The sequence below is a fragment of the Microtus pennsylvanicus genome, chromosome 14 (assembly GCF_037038515.1).
Source record: "Microtus pennsylvanicus isolate mMicPen1 chromosome 14, mMicPen1.hap1, whole genome shotgun sequence".
NCBI classification, from domain to species: domain Eukaryota; kingdom Metazoa; phylum Chordata; class Mammalia; order Rodentia; family Cricetidae; genus Microtus; species Microtus pennsylvanicus.
The window spans coordinates 806,586-829,513 of record NC_134592.1 but is presented as its reverse complement, the minus strand read 5'-3'; the positions used below and the strand labels follow the sequence as shown (position 1 = coordinate 829,513).

The 22,928-nt window shown below is 40.6% G+C and overlaps 1 protein-coding gene across 1 annotated transcript in view; it reads right to left on the bottom strand.

Annotated features, from left to right (window-relative positions):
* Abcb5 (ATP binding cassette subfamily B member 5) overlaps positions 1–22,928 on the bottom strand; it is a 99,155-nt gene that overhangs the window by 36,669 nt on the left and 39,558 nt on the right. Inside the window, 8 exon segments of the mRNA XM_075948527.1 lie at positions 163–246; positions 5,529–5,623; positions 5,947–5,988; positions 5,991–6,033; positions 7,228–7,282; positions 7,284–7,345; positions 13,575–13,736; positions 18,101–18,271. Of these exon segments, the coding sequence (XP_075804642.1) occupies positions 163–246; positions 5,529–5,623; positions 5,947–5,988; positions 5,991–6,033; positions 7,228–7,282; positions 7,284–7,345; positions 13,575–13,736; positions 18,101–18,271 (714 nt within the window).

Here is a 22,928-nt window from a genome sequence, read left to right as displayed (position 1 = left end):
AAGACAGATGAGCTGAGTTTATCCCCAGGCTTCATTTGGTGGTAGACAGAATCAACTTCAGAAAGCTGTCCTCTGTCCTCCACATGTGGACTGTGGCTCATGCTCACTCACACACAGAATGCACAAATGTAATAAAAAATTTAAGAATCACAATCCACATACCCCCTGAATCTGTGCTACATCCACGGCTAAAGTTGTGGTCAAGGCTCCCATGCTGTTTTCGCTATCATCATACCAGGCCTTATCCTAGAGAGAAGGGGAATTGACACATGCTTAGGAAAACATTCTTCTCACATCTGTGATTTTTCTGTCCAGTTGGAAAGAACATAGTTGCCTCTCACTTTCCCGTAAGCACCACGGATCAACTGACTTCTGCATCTTGTTCATAAAGCATTATGTTTTGTATAGACTGAAGAATGTAAGGCTGAATCACTGATGCATTACCATATTACAGTATGTAGAATGTAGAATTAGAGACGTAGGAAGATTACTATTAGAAATGGCTATTTGCTGCTATAGAGATCGGCAGTTTTACTCCACAGGAACTTTGTGAGGAACAGATTAGTCATTGATTTAGGTTTTTGGTATTGAGGATCAATGCTCAATGCATGTTCCTTCCCCGTTAGCAATGAGCCCTATAGTTACAGCATTCTATTTGCAGAGTCATCTTCAGTACAACTTAGAAACATCTTCAGATCTTTTTTCCTAAACTGATCAGTGATTAAACCAACAGCAACACCTACTCTCTCTTTTTCCTTTAGGATGGAGGTACGATCTCACTGGGCACTTTCCATTACTCCCTCAGTTTGGTAAGCCTTAGCTACCATGAAACAAGAATTGGAAGGCTGAAAAACTGCTGCCTAGAAGCGTGGAGTCTGAAAAAGACAGGAAAGAAACATAATCAATCAAAGCACAAGGTAAGAATTGATTTTATCTCAGCGACGAATAGAGAGGGCGCTTCCAAGCACTTCTCAACCTGAAGAATGCGTTTCCTTTCACTAAGTGTTGCCTCCCGCTGATGCAGAGAGTCTTATGAATTAAACACCAGTGGAGATGCTGACAAATATGCTTCCTTAGAAAAAAAAAGAAAGAAAAAATGAAAAAAAATTAAAAAGAAAAGAAAGAAAGAAAAAACTTTTGTTTTTATACAACCCAGCCAGGGCTCTGAGGCCCAGGTTACCCAGTGCTGTCAAGGAAACCAAAATAAAAGAGAAGCAGGCTGTACAGGAATTGTGCCGGGTGCTGGAAGAATGATCTGTGGAGAAAGGCGTCAAGAGTTGGGTGGGTGTAACTGTGTTCTGGAGCCACGGCTACGGAAGCTTTTCTCAAAGGGTCTCAGGTGTCTTTGGTGACTATTGTCTGTGAGCGAAGCACCCCGCAAGAGGCAAACTCTCAAGCCTGACAGCTGCAGTGCGGGAACAGCACTGGAACCGACGGAACTGTCATTCTGGATCACTGGCCAGAATCTTATGTTCCAGATTCTGTAGTAACTTACTATACTGCAGAATTAACAGTCTCAGCTACTTGTCCAATCAACAGTATGTTCAAACTGCTTTTCTGCATGTAAGTATTTGTCTTCTTGTGTATGCAATCTATGCCAAAATATTTAGCAGATTTTCTGGAATTTAGCTGGCATTGAGTGAAAACTGGCTTACTTTTTGTCCTCTCAGGGATAAAATAAGTATAAATAGAGGCTATCAGGAATTTTGACATACGTTTTCCTATTAATGATATTACTAGAAACAAGAATACAATCACACTCCAAGGAGACTGTGGCGTGTATTCTTTTCTGTAGTTGTTTCAGCTGCCCTGGAGTAAGATTTTGTTTGTGTTCTAACAAATGAAGCTTGCCTGAAGATCAGAGTGCAGAGCTAAGCCATTCGAGGCCAGGCAGTGGTGGCACATACCTTTAATCTCAGGATTCAGGGCACCGACAGATCCATATTAGTTCAAGGCTACCCTGGCTTCCACGAAATTGATCCAGTCTGAAAGAGAAACAGATCTCACACAAAGGTGATCCCAGCACTAGGGATTACATGCCTTTAATCCCAGCACTAAGAAGGTGGAGGCAAGAGTGATAAGACTGGGCGGAGAGAGGAATATAAGTCGGGAAGAGACACAAGCTCAATGCAGTCTGAGGAGCAATGCAGTCTAGGCAGTAAGTCTGAGGAGGCAGTCTGAGGACAGGATTTCCCCTTTGGTCTGATGATTGGTAGAAGTAAGAACTCTCCAGTGAGCGACCTCTCTCTTTCTCTGATCTTCAGCATTAACCCCTATATCTGGCTCTGGGTTTTTGTTACTAATACAAATTAGAATTTGTACTACACAGCCACATGAGGTAGTATGTAACCCACATTTCGTAGATTGGAAAATGGATATAGTGAGGGAAGGAAGGGCTAGGCCAATAGCACACAGCTGGCAAGTGCCAGCCCCAGGTTTTGAGCATCAGTTCTTAAGAAGCTGTGTTATTTTTTTTCTGCCTCTCATCTGAAATGTTCTTGGTTGTGTTTTATTTCTTGCGTCTTAAGCTTTGGGATTTGTTACCACACCTTTTGGAAGAAGCTTCAGGCTTCTGGAGACATCTAAGTGACTGTCTTCAATGCTATTAGCTGATGGCTGAAAGGCTCATTTTTATCAAGAATTCCTAAACAATCCAATTTACAAAAGAAATAAAAAAACCCCAAAACAGAAAACAAAGCAACCCTCTTAGACAACAACAAAAAACCCCCACAAAACTTCAAATCCCCACAGCTCTGTAGATCAATTACTGACCACTGAAAAATAGAAGGAGCAATATTTTCTATAGTGGAAGTTAGGAACAATCAGAATAATTTTTCAGCTGAAAGGCTCTTGAGTAATCACATAAAAGATAGATTGTATACCTACAGAAAGCCACGCCCGATTCTATAAACATGTCTACTTCAGTGAGATTCCAAAATGGTCGTAAAAAGGAGTTGCAGGCCTCAGCATGCTTTGTCAGGTTTCAAAGTTCTGTCTTAGCACAGAAACCCAGGCAATGCGAGTTAGGGAAAATCAGCAATGCCACGAAGGCACTTACAAAAAAAAAAGGTAAAAATGTTGTGCCTATACCAGCTCCTCCATCAAAAAAAGAAAATGCAAATATAAGAAGCCAGAAGAATGCTGAAGGACACTGTGAGAAGGAGAAAACATGGAGAGACGGAGGGGGCTGAGTAACGATGGCTAAGCAGCACATGGCTTCTTTGTCCTTGTGGTGTGCTTTCCGAGGGCAGCACTGACAGTGTGCACAGCAAGTCCTGGTAAAGAGTACTGCTGTGCTCGCGGCCTTCACATGGTTAACGCTAAAGGGTCCACGCTGCTTCGTGCCAGACCACCAGAAGGTCTGACAGCATTCTCCAGGTTACAGTGCTTCAGGATCTGACATTCTTCATCTTAAAACATTTTGTGAAGAGGGTCTGAAGAGATGGCTCAGTGGTTAAGAGCACTTGTTGCTCTTTCATGGGATCTGAGTTAGGTTTCCAGCACGCAAGCCAGGCAGTTCAACAGCCTCTCACTCCAGCTCTAAAAGCCCTAAGCCTCTGGCCTCTGTCACCTGCATCCACTTGTACATTCCCTTACAGACACACATGCACACTAACAGTTACACACACCCTTACAGACACACATGCACACTAACAGTTACACACACCCTTACAGACACACATGCACACTATCAGTTACACACACCCTTACAGACACACGTGCACACTAACAGTTACACACACCCTTACAGACACACATGCACACTAACAGTTACACACACCCTTACAGACACACATGCACACTAACAGTTACACACACCCTTATAGACACACATACTTAATAGTTACACACACCCTTACAGACACACATACTTAATAGTTACACACACCCTTATAGACACACATACTTATTAGTTACACACACCCTTACAGACACACATGCACACTATCAGTTACACACACCCTTACAGACATACATGCATACTAATAATTAAAAATAAACTACATATTTAAAAATATTCCATGACACCGAGAAAACATAAAAATCTACATTTGTCTGTGTGAAATAACAAGGTATTCAAGAAACAGCTAAAAATTCTATGAAAACAAATATACTTCAACTGGGGAAAATGAATTCATGAAGATTAAAACTGCAAGTCAGTAATTGCAAAATATAGTTTTAGTTAATTACAGTCTCGCCTTGAGTAAGATCCGAGGTGGAGACATAAGGTGTTAGTAAGTAAAGAAATATAAATTTATTAAGAGTTACATGCAGTGGTTAGATCTATTTTTAATTGTTTTAGATTGGAGGCTGTTTCAAAAGTAGACAAAGCTCTGAGCCAGGACCTTCCTGCACAGTGAGTGTAATGGCCCTCCCTGCTGGGGGCTCAGTGCCTTAGTGTGAGAAGCAAGGAGCGAGGAGCGTGGGATTTCTTCTCGTGGCAGCCCCAGACTGCTAAGAAGATGTAAAAACTGCTTTTGACAACTCCCCTGGAATGACAGTAACTCCATTTCTGGAAAGCAAGTGACAGACAGAAGCTTTTCCACCAGCTCGAGGATAGAAGGCGGAAGCAGGCTTCAATGACTGCCCGCTCGCGGAGGAGCCCGGTCCACTGTAGCTGCTCGTGGGAGATTAGAACTTGACCCGCCTAGTTTAGCCATTTCTGAGAGCGACTGCTCATGGGCAGCGGTCTGACTTGCCAAGCACATGGATGCTGTCTGAGGTGAGGACTTTCTCCCCAACAGCTGAGAGACCCTGTGGAGCAGGAAAACCCTCCTGCCCTGCTCTTCTGAGGGCCTCAAGTTTCTTGTAACTTTTAATTTGTGCTCTTTCTTTCTTATCTCCTAACACAAAGTGGTATGTTAAAGAGAAGCTGGGTGGTGGTGGTGCACACCTTTAATCCCAGTACTGGGCAGGATGAGACAGATGGATCTCTGTGAGTTCGAGGCCAGCCTGGTCTACAAGAGCTAGTTCCAGAACAAGCTCCAAAGCTATAGCGAAACCCTGTCTCGAAAAACCAACCAACCAACCAACCAACCAACCAACCAACCAACCAACCAAACGGGATAATAGACCTGAAATCTTTGTTTTAGTTTCAATTTGAATGTGCTTTGCTTTGGGAATTTTTAAAGAAAATTATGTGCATGTGTGTGTGTGTGCATGTGAGTGTGGCTCCTCCAGAAACAACAAATGATCACATCTGTGATCAGAATCAGAATTCCCTGGAATCAGAATTATAAGGAGTTGTAAGCTACCTGATGTGGATTCTCGGATCTGGTCTACTGCAAGAATAGTGTGCATTCTTAATTGCTGAACTGTTTTTCCAGCCCCTGTACATGCTTTTAATAGAAGAATATGTTTATAAGAATTCTGATGGCAGATTTTAGCTACTTAGAATAACAACAAAAATTTATGCTCTTCAATGATCTGATAGAGAAACTATATCAAGAAATGAGAAAGAACTAAAGGTTAGCACTGACAACAAATCTCGATTAAAAGAAAAAAATTCCAGTAGACATACAGTAGACCTGATACAACATGGCTTGAAATGCCAAATGTCTTAATCTCACGGCTAAATTTCCCTCTTCTTGGCCATAAAACAACCCCTAGGAAACAAACAAAAAGTTCTTCAGTTATTCTTAACTCTCTTTGTATCAATCAGTTATTTTTTAAAGATTTATTTATTTATTACATATACAGTATCCTCAGTGCTTTGCCTGCAGGCCAGAAGAGGGCACCAGATCTCATTACAGATGGTTGTGAGCAACCATGTGGTTGCTGGGAATTGAACTCAGGACCTTTAAAAGAGCAGGTGGTGCTCTTAACCACGGAGCCATCTCTCTAGCCCCCTCAGTTTATTTTCAGCCGCGAAGAGAAGACCATGTAAACAAGGAATCCTGCCCAGGGCTGGTGAGTCAGTTAAAAGTTTACCTGCATCAGGTTCACCGAGAGCAGCAGAGCCCAGGATGATCAGGAGCATGGAGTAAGTTCCGCGTCATGTTTTAATGTGGTTTTGTTGTCGTTTTCAAACATCTGAGAAGGAGCAGAGTTTCCATCAGAAGCTTGGAGGAAAGTGCAAACAGAAAGCATAACATGTCCACAGACGTCAGCATTTCCCACAGGAATTGCAACACACGGAAAAAAACTATGCATTTCTGGACAAAAAAACTACTCTGTTTACTTTTAATATACATGATAAAATTAATTTACTTTTAATTTCCCTACCTTTGCTTTGTAAATGTATCAAACCAATGAGTCTTCTACTATCATAATATTTTTTCCTTTTTATTATTATTTGAATTTTCCTTCCATCCCTCCCTTCCTCCCTCCTTTTCTCCCTCCCTGCTTTGGGTATGTGTGTGTGTGAACTGGAGCACTTGTGTATAGGCCTGAGGGCAACTTTGGTAGCGGGTTCTTGCCTTCTGCCTTATTGAGGCAGGGCACCTTCTCTGTTTCTGTAATACACACTCTAGTCCACCCATCCACCAGCTTCCTGTCTTTGCCTCAGTTCTTGTCATAGAGTGCTGGGTTACAGATGTGTACTGCATTTGGTTTTTAATGAGGGAATCAGACTCAGGTTGTCAGATTTGTACCTGCTCAGACAGCGTTCTGAGCCTATAATATTTTTCAGTGAGGTCAGCAGTTTAAATTATTATTTCTAGTAACGTCTAGTAACTTGTATTTCTTAATATTCATCAAAAAGTGAGACCTTTGTATGTGCTCCTAAGAGTTGCTCACAAAGTTAGGTATTAGACACACACATTGCTGTGGAAGACAGCTGTGCACAGGCTGCTAAAACAGTGTAGGGTCTAGTGACTTCCTCAACAAATTCACTCTTCTGGGGCTTTGGCACAATCCCAAACTTACATTCCCTATTTCTGAGCTGGCTGGGAATAAAAATTTGTCATTGTTTGGACAGGTTGGAAAGAGAGAAGCTGTCTCTGTCTTTTCTTGCTTCAGTGTTTAGGAATGCTGATACAAAACTGCAGTCAGAATTAGTAAACAAAACAATTTCTTTACAGCTCACCCAGCCAGCAGCACCCAGCTGGACAGAGTGAGCCAGCTATGGCCCATCTCTCAGGCACAGCCGCGGCCCTTCCTACCATGGATCCTGTCCTAGGGATGACCACTGTAAGCTCTGTGTCCCCCTTTGCAGATCACTGTGCTCAGCTCTGTTCTCTGACGATGCTTGAGTTGTTAAAGCATAAACAGGTGAGTGTTACTGACAGCGACTAATTTTGCAAAGATGATAGAAAACGTTGGGTAAACAGACCCAAGAACAAAAAGGCCATTCAGACTTGTTTAATTTAGGTATTTTTAATAGTGAAACTTCAGGAAGAATTGTCTATAAATAAAACAAGTTGATTAAGAACAATATCAATCTGAGGATATTATGGAACCCAGAGAAGTGAGGCAGGACAAAGAGAAGCACACTGGAACCTAGCAAATAGAACAGATGGCAGTGTACAGTTGTATTTTTCTTAGAAAAATGTATCAGTTTTATTACCAATGATGGGTCTCATACATAAAGGAATCTTACATCAAAGTGATGATTTATACAATGTCAGCTTTTGGAATTCCACTCAGTTGCTATCACTAAGAAAGTACAAACTGGGCCTGGAGAGGTGGCTCAATAGTTGAGAACCATGATTTGATTCCTAGGACCCACATAACCACCTGTAACTCCAGATCCACGGGATCTGGTGCCCTCCTCTGACCTCCTCAGGCACTACACACATGTGGCGAACAAACATACATGCAGGAAAACACAAAAAGCAAAATAAAAAAGAGGAAGCAAATATTAGGTCACATGTCATGTAGCTAAGAACCACAAGAAATAACAGAATCAATTTTCCTTAATTATGTCAGACTGAATTCAATGCTCTAAGCGAGGACAAGGGTTAGGCAGGAAGCCTGCAGAGAAAGTGCAGGAGGTCAGCCTCGAAAGTGTTCCAGTGTGGTTGTGTGACATGGTGTGAGGGCATGTGCACTGCAAGGTGCTTGGGCTGTGTGCTCAGAGCCAAGACTGGAGTGATGGAGCCCCATGCAGTACAGGTGAGATGGCCAGGAAAGCTGTGAGCCCATTGCGTGTTTGATATTGAGTTCATAGTTAGCTGTCATGCATTCAGAAATGTTTTACTGTTGTCATTTTAAAAAAAAATTTTGTGATCCCAGCATTCAGTTCCATGCCCCCATACGCAGTTTTGAGGCACATGATGGAATGTCCTTAGTATCCTAGTGCTGGGACGGGAGGAAAGGGAGCTGCAGGATGGGTTGGGAGTTGAGGGAGGGGGACAGCTGGAAGTGAAGATGTGCAGGGATAGATAGAAATAAGTCGATCCTTGGGGCTTGCAGACTTGCTAGTCTAGCCTGCTTGGTGAGTTCTAGGCCAGTTAGAGACTCATTCTTAAAAACAAACAAGCACATATGCACACATGCACACACACAGGAAAAAATACAAAGGTATTTGTTGTGTCACAATAAAGCTTGTGTGTGTGTGGCCAGGACCTGAGATCAATCTTAAAAGACAATAATACTTTTCTGGCCATTAGCCACAGCCCAATCCAGACTGAGACTTCAAGCAAAATGGGTCTGTGTGCATTGGGACTTCTTGAGAATTAAAAAAAAAATACAGAGAAATCAAACTAACTATGAGTAAGTATTAAAATATACATTAGGTTAAATTATAAGATAGATTGCACTGAACATAGTTTTTCTTTTTCTTGTAATTTAGAAACATGAGGGCAGTTTCGTGAGAACCCCAAGCAGAGCTATCCAGTGAGCTGGCAGGAGAGAAGCCTGAGCTCAGAGAGGCAGAATCAGGGAGGCAAGGATAGGACCACATTCCAGGGATGGTCGGATTCCTCAGCAATCTGGGGAGCAGTTAATGAATTACACAGAGACACAGTAACTTGAAAGTCTGTAGTTACAGGTACTTTTACACTATCACCTTCTTTTCTGTTATTTTTCCACTGTGGAGGAAATCTTTTATTTGACTATTCTTTTTTGTCCAGAGTTATTTACTCAGTGGGAAATTTAAAATATAATTTAACCTGATTTCATAGTAAAGCTTTCTAAGGAGGAATTCTGTTATTGGTCAAAGAAAACTCATTTTTCTAAGGAGCTTGCTAGACAAAAGAACAATGAGAGTACGTGATGTTAGAGATTCTAGGTAGAGACAGGAAGATTAGGGCCAACCAAAACTGAAGATGTATGGAAAGTCCTTACAGAAATTCACTAATTTGTAAGGTAACTAAAAAACACAATTGAGAATAAAAAAAAGGAATTTGAACATAGATATCCTGCATGGGTAAATAAAAATCTTAGTGCCAGGCCTCAAACACCTCCTTACAACTCAAGGAGTCCTCAAAGGACTCCAAAACAATATAGGCTGTTGTCTTTACTCTTGGTTGCTCAGCAGAACCAGATGGTGAGACCTTGTTGTTGAAAATAAAACGTATTTTGTTAAAAGACATAGAGAAAGCATACTATGACTGACCTAAGGACTTCCTTCTTGCGGGCTGGCTCTCCTAGTGCAGGAAGGCTTTAGATAGGGAGCTGGGTGGTGGTGGGGGCCAGGAGTGAGCAGTAAAGGCAGCAATAGTCTTGCCCAGCATTGGACCTGAGTACCTACCAGTCAAGGTGCTACAATAGCAGCATGAAGCTTATTGGGGTAACCAACTGCTTTTTTATTGGATCTGAGACCTGGAAACAGGAGGGAATTGTTGTATAATATCGTAAACAAGCTTAAAAGCCCATGGATTGAATGGTCATAAGTCTTAGAAGGGAACATATGTCGTATTGTTAAATGAACAACACACCAAATTGTCTTTTAAATATTTACGCTTGGGGTTGGGGATTTAGCTCAGTGGTAGAGCGCTTGCCTAGCAAGTGCAAAACCCTAGATTTGGTCTTCAGCTCTGAAGAAAAAAAGAAAAGAAAAAAGAAGTATTTATTTTTATATTCATAGATTAGTGCTGCTCTCAAGCTTGGCTAAAGACAAGAGCTTCTGCAGTGGCAGCAGTTAATGCAGAGACTGATAGGTGGCTGAGATGCTGAGAATAAGTGACTGTGGAGTGCCACCTCAGGGCTCAGGGCACATAGTAGAAGGGACACAACACAGCCATTCTATTCAGTAACTCACTTCAGCCATGATTACCTGAACAAAATCAAGCCAACAAGGTCAATCAATATTCCAGCAGGCAGCACTAACTGGACTCAGAGGCTTACAAAAAAAGAAAAAAAGCAAAAAGAACTGTACATAAAGGTGGGAGGGGGTTGTTGGGGAGTATATTTGGAAGTTGGGGTAGAGAGGAATGTATACATTGTATACATGTACAAAATTGTCAAAGTACACATAAAAGATATTCTGAAAAGTCTGTCTGAGCCACGAGTGGGTAGTGCATGCCTTTACTTCCAGTACTTTGTGAGTTCGAGGCCAGTGTGATCTACAGAGTGAGTTCCAGGACAGCTAAGGCCACACAGAGAAACTCTGTCTCAAAAAACAAAACAGAAAACAACAAAAAACAAACAAAACAGAAAATTTGCATCTGTACTGGATTAATTTTTTTTTAGAATTTTTTTTTTATGAAAAAAAAATTGCCCAAATGTGTATATATGTGTGCCTGGTGCCATGGAAGTCAGAAGACAGAATCAGATCCTGCGGAACTGGAGTTATGGATAGTTATGTACCATGATTTGAATGCTTGGGAGAGAACCCGGGTCCTTTGCAGGAGCAGCTCTACTCACTAGGCCATCTCTCTAGTGCCTCTGTACTTGATTTTATTTCATATCCACTAATATACAAATCATTCCAAACACTTATAAGAATTAGTTCATTATTAATGAATTGATTACTGTATTTGCCTCATGTTAGGGATTAGAAAATAGAAACATAAAGAATTTAAGACATTTATCCTTGGCCCTGAAAGTGTAGCCTCCCAGAGTCAACTGGCAGTGACAGAACTCATTTCTCAGCCACTGTGGTACTTCTCAAATTTTCTTCTACCCATGTGTATGTGCTCGCTCTCTCTCTCTCTCTCTCTCTCTCTCTCTCTCTCTCTCTCTCTCTCTCTCTCGTGTGTGTGTGTGTGTGTATTTGTTTGTGCTTGTGAATGTGGAGGCCCAAGACCAAGAGTCTTCCTTGTCATTCTCCAATCTTCAAGGCAAGGACTACTTGGACAGCTGTGTATTGGGCATTCTATTTCTTCTGAAATGATAGGCGTCCCACCCCGCACTCACACACTGGTGGGAATCTGGGTTTATAGCCCCACCCATTGGTGGTAATCTGGAATTACAGCGGTCTGCCACTCTGGAGGGGATCTGGAATTGTGGGATTGGGGGTACCGCATGGTGGGAATCTGGAATCTATCTGGTCTTCACACTTACAATTATTAATAAAAACCTAAAGATGTGTTATTCTAAAGAAAGCCTAAGTATCCTGGTTCTTAAAGATCTCAAAAAATGATGAATTTGACCCTCAATTATGTTCTTTTCCTACCTAGTTATATTGGTTTGGAAATATTAAACTTAGTAACTTTATAAGTTAATGCCTCTAAGACAGCAATTCTCAACCTGAGGGTTGTGATCCTCTTGGGGGTCACATATTCGATATCCTGAACATCAGATATTTATATTATGATTCAGAACAGTAGTAAAATTACAGTTATGAAGTAACTGTAAAACAACTTTGTGGTTGGGGGTCACCACAGCATGAGGAACTGTGTTAAGGGTGGCAGCATTAGGAAGGCTGAGAATCCCTGCTCTAAGGAATGAAAATGATGTGAATTCAGTGTCAAGCAACATCTCTATCTATCTATCTATCTATCTATCTATCTATCTATCTATCTATCTATCTACCTACCTACCTACCTACCTACCTATCTATCTATCTATCTATCTATCTATCTATCTATCTATCTATCTATCTAATCTATTATCTTTCTATATCTATCTATCTATCTATCTATCTATCTAATCTATTATCTATCATCTATTTACTCTATTATCTATCTATCTATTTATGGTTTTTTGAGACAGAGTTTCTATACATAGCTCTGGCTGTGCTGGAACTCACTCTGTAGACCAGGCTGGCATTGAACTCATAAATATCTACTTGTTTCTGCTTCCTGAGTGCTGGGATTAAAGGTTCGTGCCACCACTACCTGTCCTTACTTTTCTTTTTAAAGGAAATACAGAATATGGACAAATATGAAATAAAATAAAAATCAAGTAGTTAAGCAAGTAGATTGTACTTTCTTTGTTTTGATTTTCTTTCAGTGTGTATAGATGTGTAAGTACAAGTGAATGTGCACATATGCACATGTGAGTGTGCACATGTCTGTGCATGTACATGTGTGTAGGCCAGAGTGTACATGTGTTTGTGCATGTACATGTGTATAGGCCAGAGTGTGCATGTGTTTGTGCATGTACATGTGTATAGGCCAGAGTGTACATGTGTTTGTGCATGTACATGTGTATAGGCCAGAGTGTGCATGTGTTTGTGCATGTACATGTGTATAGGCCAGAGTGTACATGTGTTTGTGCATGTACATGTGTATAGGCCAGAGTGTGCACATGTGTGTGCATGTACATGTGTATAGGCCAGAATGTGCACGTGTTTGTGCATGTACATGTGTATAGGCCAGAGTGTGCACGTGTTTGTACATGTGTATAGGCCAGAGTGTGCACATGTGTGTGCATGTACATGTGTATAGGCCAGAGTGTGCATGTGTTTGTGCATGTACATGTGTATAGGCCAGAATGTGCACGTGTTTGTGCATGTACATGTGTATAGGCCAGAGTGTGCACGTGTTTGTGCATGTGTATAGGCCAGAGTGTGCACATGTCTGTGCATGTACATGTGTATAGGCCAGAGGCTAAAACTGAGGAGCTTCCTGCATTGTCCTCCATCTTACTTTTTGAGGTAGAGTCTTTCATTGAACCTGGGTTCCTGAGTTTAGCTAGACAGTCTGGCCAATGAGCTACAGAGATTCTCCTGTCTCTGCCCATCTCAGAGCTGGAGTCTCAAGTGGAGCCACTGTGTCTTTTCAGCACCCTCCCCACTTTAAATGCAAAACAACAAAAACAACCAGGGTCTCACTGTAGCGAAAAGCAGGCCTGCTCCCCTATTGCAACAGTTTCACTATGCATCCCAGATTGACCTTGAACTCACAAAGATCCTCGTGATTCTGCCTCCTGAAAGCTGGGATTACAGGTCTGAGCCACCATGCTCTGTTTAAGATTATATTTCTACCTTCTGTTTTGTTTTCATTACTTTTATGCTCTAGCCCTTCTGCCCAGCTTCAAGGAACTTTAAATATCGTTCTCTCACTGTCTCTAGTTATTTTCCTAGCACTCCTCTGTCTGCATGGAAGGCTGATCTTTCCTTTTCAGCTGCACAAGGAAGTGTTTGCTTTTGTCTATTTATTTCTGCACTGCTGAATTTCTTCTTGGTTTTACCCCCAACTTTGCAGCCTTCTAATCACTTCCTTGAGGTTTGTAACCCTGTCCCCATTGGTCCTGCTGCCTATGTTACAGAGATACATGCAGATATAACATCCTGTAAACACTACCTGGGTCATGGCGAGTGGGTAATACAGCCCCTGCTTTGCCATTAGTCCAGCATGAGTCCCTTTCTCTGCTACCATGCTGTTCTTCATAGTCACAATCAGGTCTGCCCCACGAATACTGGAAAGCAGGTGTGCTACCAAAATTGTAGTCCGACCTTTGCTCGCCTACTGAAGAGAAGGTGTAGAAATAAGCAGACGAGAGTAAGAAATGATCTCTGCAAAAGTCAGGACAACTAATTTTCACAGTATTAGTTTACAAGGAATCTTATCCTGGGATATAGAAAGTCAGAATATTTAGCAGATTAGAAAGGCCAGTAGAAATTAGAATATAAAAAGTAAAAGTAATTTAGTCTAAATGGTGTTTCTCTCTCTCTTCCTTGGAGAGAGAGAGAGAGAGAGAGAGAGAGAGAGAGAGAGAGAGAGAGAGAGAGAGGCCATAGTATCTTAGCACTGGAAAGAAACCTAACAAGAAATTTTTAGCTGTCTTACCATAACATTAGAAAGGATCTAAGATTTAAACTTAAAGTTATCTTCCAAATAAACATGTTCTTTACAAGTTATGTGCAGACTCAAGGTAAAATATGTTTTAAAACAATTTCAAGTACATAGAAAGATACACACAAGGGCATTGATAGATACATTTCAAAACCAATCCATCAGATCACATGGGCAGGCCATTACCAGCATCCTGTCACTGCCACCGCTTACACCAAAGGAGACCTCTAGCTTATTCCCTTTCTCTCTCTCTCTCTCTCTCTCTCTCTCTCTGTACACATTTGTGTGTATTTATGCAATGGAATCTGCAGTCTTAAATGTCTGAGTCCTTGGGTTCAATATTATGTTTTTGAGACTAACCATTTTGCTTCCCATACCTAGTTCCTTCTCTTTGTGTGTTGCTTTCATTGGTTAATGAATAAAGAAATGACCTTGGCCTAGTTGATAGGGCAGAACTTAGGTAGGCAGAGAAAACAACTGAATGCTGGGAGGGAGAAGGGCAGAGTCACAGAAGCCATGGATCCTCCGCCTCAGACAGATGCCGGTTAGAATCTTGCCGGTAAGTCACAGCCACGTGGCGGTACATGGATTAATGGAGATGGGTTAAACTAATATGTAAGAGCTAGCCAATGGGAAGTTAGAGCTAATGGCCAAGCAGTGTTTTAATTAATACAGTTTCTGTGTGGTTATTTCGGGTGTGAGCTAGCCAGGAGAGTGGGATGAACAAGCGGTCCTTCCTCCTACATATGGATATAATTTATCCATTCTACTGCTAACTGGGTTTGAGCTGTCTTTAGTTTTTTCTACAATATAGATTATTGCATGTCTTTATTTAGTGAACAAATTCATAAAGATCTATCATTGTACACCTCAAAAGGAACTGCTGAGGCATAGGGTGTCCAATCTATAGAGCCCCACGAGGCAGGAGAGAGCAGGCAGCATTCTATCTGCACCAATGAGTTGATCTCTTTTTGTCAGATAAATGAGTGCTATTACATTGAAATCTTTATTTACATTTTCCTAATGGCTAATGCAGTTGACCAACTTTTCAACTGGCTAGTGAAAATATGTACACTGTGTTTTGTGATTAGCCTAAATCTTTTGTCCTTTTTCCTTGGGAGCCATCTTTTTCTTCCTAATTATCAGGAGTTGTTTGCACAGTCTAGTTATGGGGCTTGGTGAGAAGCTATGTATTATCACAACTGTTTCTCCCTCATATGAGGTTTTCTTCTCAAGCTAGCTGTCTTCCGATGGATAGAAACATCCGATTTTAGAGATGTCCACTTTAGTGACTCATCTCTTTTCCAATTGTGTCTTTTGAGTCCTATTTCAAAATATTACCCTCTGTCACACACAGATAGTTTTCTGTCTATTTTTTTTTTATTATTGTGCCTCTCATGTTTAAACCTTTCATTTACCTGGAGTTGATTTTTGTGCATGATGTCATTGTTAGGTTTTAATTAAATGAGTGTTCTAGTGACCTCATCATAGGTAAGGTCTGTTTCTGCCATGCAGGGCACCTGTCACTACACTACGATACTCTGTGCTAGCTGGCATACACCAGAGCTGAAACAGTTCTGTGAACCAATTTGAGCCTCTGAGCTTGTTTTTCTCCACGTGGCTGCACTTGCTAACCTTGAGCTCAGTGCTTCCCATTCAAGCCCGGCCCAGGAGCAGGTGCTCGGCAGGCGCACTGCAAGTGATTGTCTGCATCGCTGCTCATCTATCACAGACATTTAATTTTCTTATTTCTAATTCTATTATCCTCCACTTCAGAGAAGGAAAGTGGAACTCTGAACACCAAGAAGCTTGTTTTGATCCCCTGTCAGCCCTAGAAGGGTGGTGTTAGGCTCAGATGCAATTGCTTCCTCCTCCCTCTGAAAGGATATGATTCCTGAGGTGAAGGAGGCTTGTTTCAAAGTCTCGCAGTTCCAATCTATAAGAACAGGAAACTCTTCAAAGCATTGGTGATTCAGAATTGAAACCAATGAAATCATGTTAAAATGCTACATGGGAACTGTGGAAGAAAATTAATGTCTTTAGTTATGACAATGTTTAAAATATCTGTAGGAAAAAAAGACTAAATAAGATATGTTAAAATATTAATAGTGCATGTATTTAATTATTGTATCTATAAATTGTAATTTTTTGAATTTTCAGATTTTTATTTAATATAAATGTGTAGTGATGAGGCGAGCAGGCCTCCTTTTCATCCCACCTGACTCCTGCATGGCTAACTTAGCCCCAGAAATAACATCATACAAACTGTATTCATTTAAACACTGCCTGGCCCCTTAGTTTTAGCCTCTAATTGGCTAATTCTCACATCTTGATTAACCCATTTCTAATAATCTGTAGCACCACGAGGTGATGGCTTACAGGGAAAGATTCAGCATGTCTGACCTGGCTACTGGCCCCATGGCGTCTGCCTCATTTCCCTTCTTCCCAGAATTCTGTTCTGTCTAATCCACCCACCTATTTTCTGACCTATCAGGCCAAGCAGTTTCTTTATTAATTAACCAATGAAAGCAACAGATAGACAGATGACTCGCCTCCATCATAAATGTACTGTACTTTTACTTAAAGTGATAAAATAATTAGGGAAAATGTTCTCTGTCTGAAAGGTTGTGTCCCCATTGTAACCTCTGCATGCACACAAACAAGCCCATGTCATCATGAAGAACGGGAAATAGTTCCTTGGTGTGAGTAAGATCTTTTGCTAGTTTTTTTAAAAGCATCTCATGATGTCTGGGAGAAATAACTATTGGGATACATTTAATTTATTACTATTCAGGACAGTAAGGCAGAGCACAAGACTGAAAGCTTTCAACATGACTGTGGATTATTATGTGAAAGAAACCAGGAGGGAGAGACAAAGACTGGAAGCCTCTACCATCACTAGGGCTAGAATTAAAAGACAGACCCTGTGAAGAAACCCGGATACACGCAAAAGAAAGCAAGCCCATGCCAAGCCCAGCCGGCTTGGGGCCACTGTGCTAACTTTTCTCTCAGCTCTAACCTGTTCCTCTGTGGGAAATGTATTTTTCTTGATAAACTTCCTCTGTTTCTGCTACTATCCTCCTGCTCCTGTCCAAATCTCTTGTTTCAGGATGCAGAGTCCTGGAAATCCCGGAGGCTGCCCACTGAAGCCAGTATCTCTTAACATCACTAGGACATTCTTGGTGAGAAAAAAGGGGAGACTAGAAGATGGGGGTCATGCAGTGACACCTTGAGAACAGTTGAGTCTATGCTCTAGGATTTAGAACATTAAAGATAAGTGAGTTACTATCCATGTTCAGATGACACTAGAGTGTTCTTCTTGGGATTTGACTTTAAAATTCCGTAGAAAATTAATCTGGGCTCGAGAATTGTAATCACAGCCATTGTTTGCATTATGCAGACCTTTTTAATAGTTTTAAGTCTAAAATATGTTAAAGTATCTGTGAATGTCGTATATGTGCATATATTCAGACACACACATATATCTGTGTGTGTGTGTGTGTGTGTGTGTGTGTGTGCTCACACCAAGTTGTACTTATGAAGGTTGGCAGACAACGTCCCCCAGATCAAACTCAGATCATCAGGTTTGTCATCTCAGCCTTTACTAACTGAGCCATCTCATTGACCCGATATTAAGTGAAATTGTGTTAATGTGAATGCCCTTACGAGGCATTAAAGAAGAAAAGTTATTAAAGAAGAGAAAAATCTATCAGTGTGAATAGAAGAAGCAAAAGACACCCATTGTTGTTTCTGTGAAGAGGATGTTTCTACAGGAAGGTGAGACCTGCTGGAATGGAATGTTATACAGATTGATGGCTTGTGTGTGTGTGTGTATGTGTGTGTGTGTGTGTATGTGTGTGTGTGTGTATGCTTAATGTCAACTGTATTTCTCCAAGTCACACCCTGGACTCATACCAGAGGAACTCTGGGAACTGCAAGCTGATATCCAAAGAACCCCAAATCTGCACTTTCTTGTACTTAAAAACAACAGTGAACCAGCAATGTGAGACTCAGAAAAGATTCTGTCCACTTACCTTCTCCAGTGCAGTTTGAGCAACTGACTCACTTTCTGTGTCAAGGGCAGATGTAGCCTCGTCTAAGATCAGAATTTTGGGGTTTCGAACTAGCGCTCGAGCAATGATGATATTCTGTTTCTGGCCTCCGCTCATCTGAGCTCCTTGCTCCCCCACTAGTGTGTTGAATTTCTAATGAGATACAGAGAGGGAAAGGCACAAAGATAGAAGGGTGATTAAATGATTAGAAGGGGAAATGACAAGCACATTTTGTGTTTTGATACCAGCTTAATGACTGCTTTAGCTTGGCCATCCAGACTCTTTGATCTGATCATTGTAAAAATGAACATCTCTGAGAAAAGGTCCTTGCAAAGACAGTAAGGGAACGTGACTTCGGACCAAACCAGATAAACAGAAAAATTCTTAATTGTAGTGAATTTTCAAATGTCTTTTAGATGACCTCAGAATACTTTAAAAAATATATGAAGCATACACTGTAATATAAGTATTTGTTCGCAGTTTGATAGGTTCTCTATACTTTTCCTCTTGGAGACTCTGAAAAGCAGGATGACAGAATGAACGCCATTTAGCAGGGTGTGGTGCTGCCCACGCGGAAACCCAGTGCTGAGAAGTCTGGGCAGGATGCTCAGGAGTCAAGGCCATTCTCAAGTCAATGTTGGGTATAGGAGAACTCGCGTTAGAAACAAGCCCAAAAGTATGGTATGGTGGTGTATGGCTTTAATTCCAGCACTGAGGAGGCAGAGGCAGGTGGCTCTCTGTGAGTTCAAGCCAGTCTTGTTTATGTAGTGAGTCTCAGGACAGGAAGGGCTCTGTCTTAAACAAACAAACAAAACAAAAGTAACAACAACAAAAAAATCAACCAACCAATCAAAACAAAAACACCACACAAAGCCCAAATAAGCTGAAACAAATTTTATCACAACTTCTTTTTTAAAAGCCTTATTTTTTGCTAAAAGTATTTTTCAGTCTTGGGAAAAATTTAAGGCTCTGTTCTTTATTTATTTCTTGATAAATGCGTTTTTAATAAATTGAGCATTATTTTATTATAGTGGGATAGCTTCTAACATCTGTGATCTGTATTAGTCATATTCTGTTGGATTTTGGCACACATTTCAACAAGGATAGAAGTTTAAATATTCTTTCTGAACATTTAATTTCTAGAGACTTTTTTCTCTAAAAAAATGTTAGTCTTGGGGCTGAAGTGATGTCTCAATGGTTAAGAGTACTTGCCACTTTGGTAGAGGATACACATTTGGTTGCCAACATCCACATGGTGCTAACAATCTCCTGTAACTCCCGTTCTCAAGGATCTCATGCCCTCTCCTGCTCTCCATGGACACAGCACACATGTAGTGCAGACAACGAATCAAATACTCAATAAATGGACACATTTTATGGATACAGCCCTGTTGTTTTTGGCAGACAAGTTTCTACAGCATGCCACTGTCACACAGTTATGGAACAGAACACTACTGTGACCTACAAAATCTCAGTATCTTTTTGAGTCAAAAGCAGACATTGTTTCAAAATATTTACATTTGGTTTCCATAGTGCAAACTTATGTATCTGTCTGTCATCTCTCTCCCTCCCTTTTTTTTTAAACTTATTTTTGAGAGTATTTAGTGCAGACCAGGGTGACGTAAAATTTGCTCTGCAACCCAGGATGACCTTGAACTGTTTTTGTGTCTCTTTTCCCGCCTACACTTCCCAAGTGCTGAGATCACAAGCATGGGCCATAATGTCTGGATTTATATATGTCGTGTTGAGAATTGAACCTGGGGCTTCTTGCATGCCAGGTAAACCAGTGTGGTAGTGTTGTGGGTTTTGATTTTTGTATTTTACATTTTTTTCCTTTGGTGATTTCACACATATGCAATGTATTTCGATTATGTCTACCTTCTAGGACCTCAGACCATCTAACTCCCAACTCTTCGTGGACTCTCTCTGGGTTGGGTTCCAAACATGAAGCTCCCTGTGCCCTGCAGCTGGTCAAGCAGAGACATTCAGAACATGTTCTGGTACCATGTGTCTAGCCGTTTCAGTTTCTAAATGGTGGTTTTTGAAAGAAGGTCTTAATTTAATTTAATCTTTCTTGTGTTTCTTTCCTCTTCTCTTGGGTGTTGGGGGAGGTGGGTGAGCCCAGGGTCTTGTGCACTCCAGGCAAACACTCCACACTAAGTTACATCCCTAGCCTTTAGTTTCAGTTCTTTTTGTAATATTTTTAAGAGAAATTTCCTACATGTGTACAATGTATCTTGATCATATCCTCACTCTGTTTCGGGGACAATGTCTTATTTATTATCAGTTCAGACTTCTCAGACATGACATTCTCCTGCCACTGCTCAGACACGACATTCTCCTGCCACTACTCAGACACGACATTCTCCTGCCACTGCCTCTGGATCACACATGCTTGGCCAGTTTAGTATTTCTTTTTTAAGATTTACTTTTTAAATCTTTATTTGTGTTTGCGTGTGTGTGTGTGTGTGTGTGTGTGTGTGTGCAGGTGCCTAGGGAGGCCAAAAAAGGGTACGTTGTCCACTGGTACTAGAACTACAGGTGATTGTGAGCTGTCCAGTATGTGTGCTAGGAGCCAAATTTAAGTCTTCTGGAAGAGCAGCAAGTGCTATTAACTGCTGAGCTGTCTCTCTCCTTTCAGTTTACCCCTCTAAACAATAGCACATAGCTTCCGAATTCTTTGCTTATTGCAACATTGTGATTTTCTTCTTTCACCTACACTATTAATTAATTATTCTTTTGAGACTGTCTTACTGTATAGCTCAGATTGTCTTGTACTTGCTAAGTAATGTGGGCTGGCCTCTAAATGGTGATCCTCCTGCATCAGCCTACTGAGTGCTTTTCTAAATTTTCATTTTTGAAATCCAAGCTAATATTTTGCTCTGTGACAAATTAATTTTTTGTGTGTGGTGTGAGCAAAACCTACACAGTTCTTTGGTTGTCTTATTCCAGGTCCATCCATTTACATTTTTTTTCACCTGCTTGATTCTATTCCACTTGTTAAAAATGGGCACCGGCCGTGTCTGGAGCCTGCTGCTCTGCACATTGTCTTGCCCTTCCACCTCTGCAGTAACCACTTCCAAGTCTTCTCTTGGACTAGATGCTGTGAGTGTCTGCTAGTTTTGTTGTTCTGTTTTTAAAGCTGCTTTGTCTACTTCTCACGTTTTGATTTTATAAATACAAAATGGTTTTGGTGTTCATACACCATTTCCTACACATATACAAAAGATTCATGGAATTCTCTGACTGCTGAAGAATCAGATTTATAGGTAAACTTGGGAAGAATATATCACCTTAAAAATATCGAATCTTTAGTAAATAAGGTACAACTTAATTAGGACCTCTTTCATTATTTTGGTCAATCTTTTATTAAATGTACTTTTAAGAAATCTTAATTTTGATGATATTTTGAATGTTTTAATTTTTAAATTATGTTTGCTACCTTTTAATGATTCAGTTGATTTTTAAAGGACGTTTGGGGGTCATTAGTTGGTTGTTTTTTTTCCTTTTTTTTTTTTTAATGTGTTTAGCAGTTTGTGTCTTCAAAGGGGTGATTCTTTCCAGGTTGTTTAGTCCACAGGTCATGGAGTTCATAGCATCCCTGTGTGGTCAGTGATGAGGATCTGTGGTCAAGAATGACCTTCCATTGTTGTTCCTCTTCCTTTATTCCTCCTTCTCCCATTCTCTACTCCCCTCTTTTTCCTTCTTCAATTCCCTCTTCCCCTAACCCCTTCTCTCTGTCTCTCTCTCTCTGTCTCTCTCTCTGTCTGTCTCTCTCTGTCTCTGTCTTTCTGTCTCTCTCTCTCTTTTCTAGTTAAAACACGCCTGTAAACTTCAGTATTCATCATGCTAGTGTGTAGTTTCTCCATTGGATTACAGCATTGTGAGTTACTATTAGGTTTGCTGTGAGGAGCATCTTGTCTATAAATGCTCTTTTACTAAAGTGAGCACTAACTTGTAGAGTTGGGTTGAAGAGCTCCAGAATCTGTCCCCAGTCTAAGTGAGAGGCAAGAGAGCACCGTGTGTTATAAGGAGATTCGCTGACAAGAGTGAGGTCAACAAAAGGAAATACCTTCTCAACTACAGGGGAAATACCTTCTCAACTACAGGGGAAAAGCCTTTAAGCCACTAGTTATATTTCTGACTTACATTCCTTGCTAATTACTATGATAAATCATGGCATAATATACATTTTTTAAAAAGAGTTATTTTGTTATAATTAATGCACATGGTGTGGTTTGTAAGTATGTCCCTCAAAATGAATGTTTTTTGCTATTGTAACTTTCTGGAATGATGAATTTTAGATGTACTTTAATTTCAACTTTCAAGTGTCAGATTTTTTTTATAATATATCTTAGTGGGTGCATACCACAATTTTTAAGTGGTTCTGATGAACTTAAAAACAGGATAAGTAGATAAATGATTTAATAATTATCACACAATGCTCACTGATACATGTATTGTTGTCAAGAATTTCAAATTTATTATGTCTTTTTACAGTTCCCCATTTCTTATGCATTGTTTATTTCTTCTGCTCGGTCCCCTCAACCTTGCTCAACAATCCTGTGTTTGAGCGCGCCTTTCTCATTATTAACCACTAGGTGGCGGTACAAACCAACATTTTTGCAGAAACCATTTCTCAGCTTGCGCTCAGGATTTTCTCAAATTTCTTTGTCCTGCTTTAACATGGGTATCATTCTCTCTCTTTAAGGTAGAGTGAAACACAATAAAAATTAAATATAATAAATAACTTTTGCAACTGATCTTTCTCTTTTGGACTTTAGAGCTTTCCCTTCTCTGCAGGTGTTGC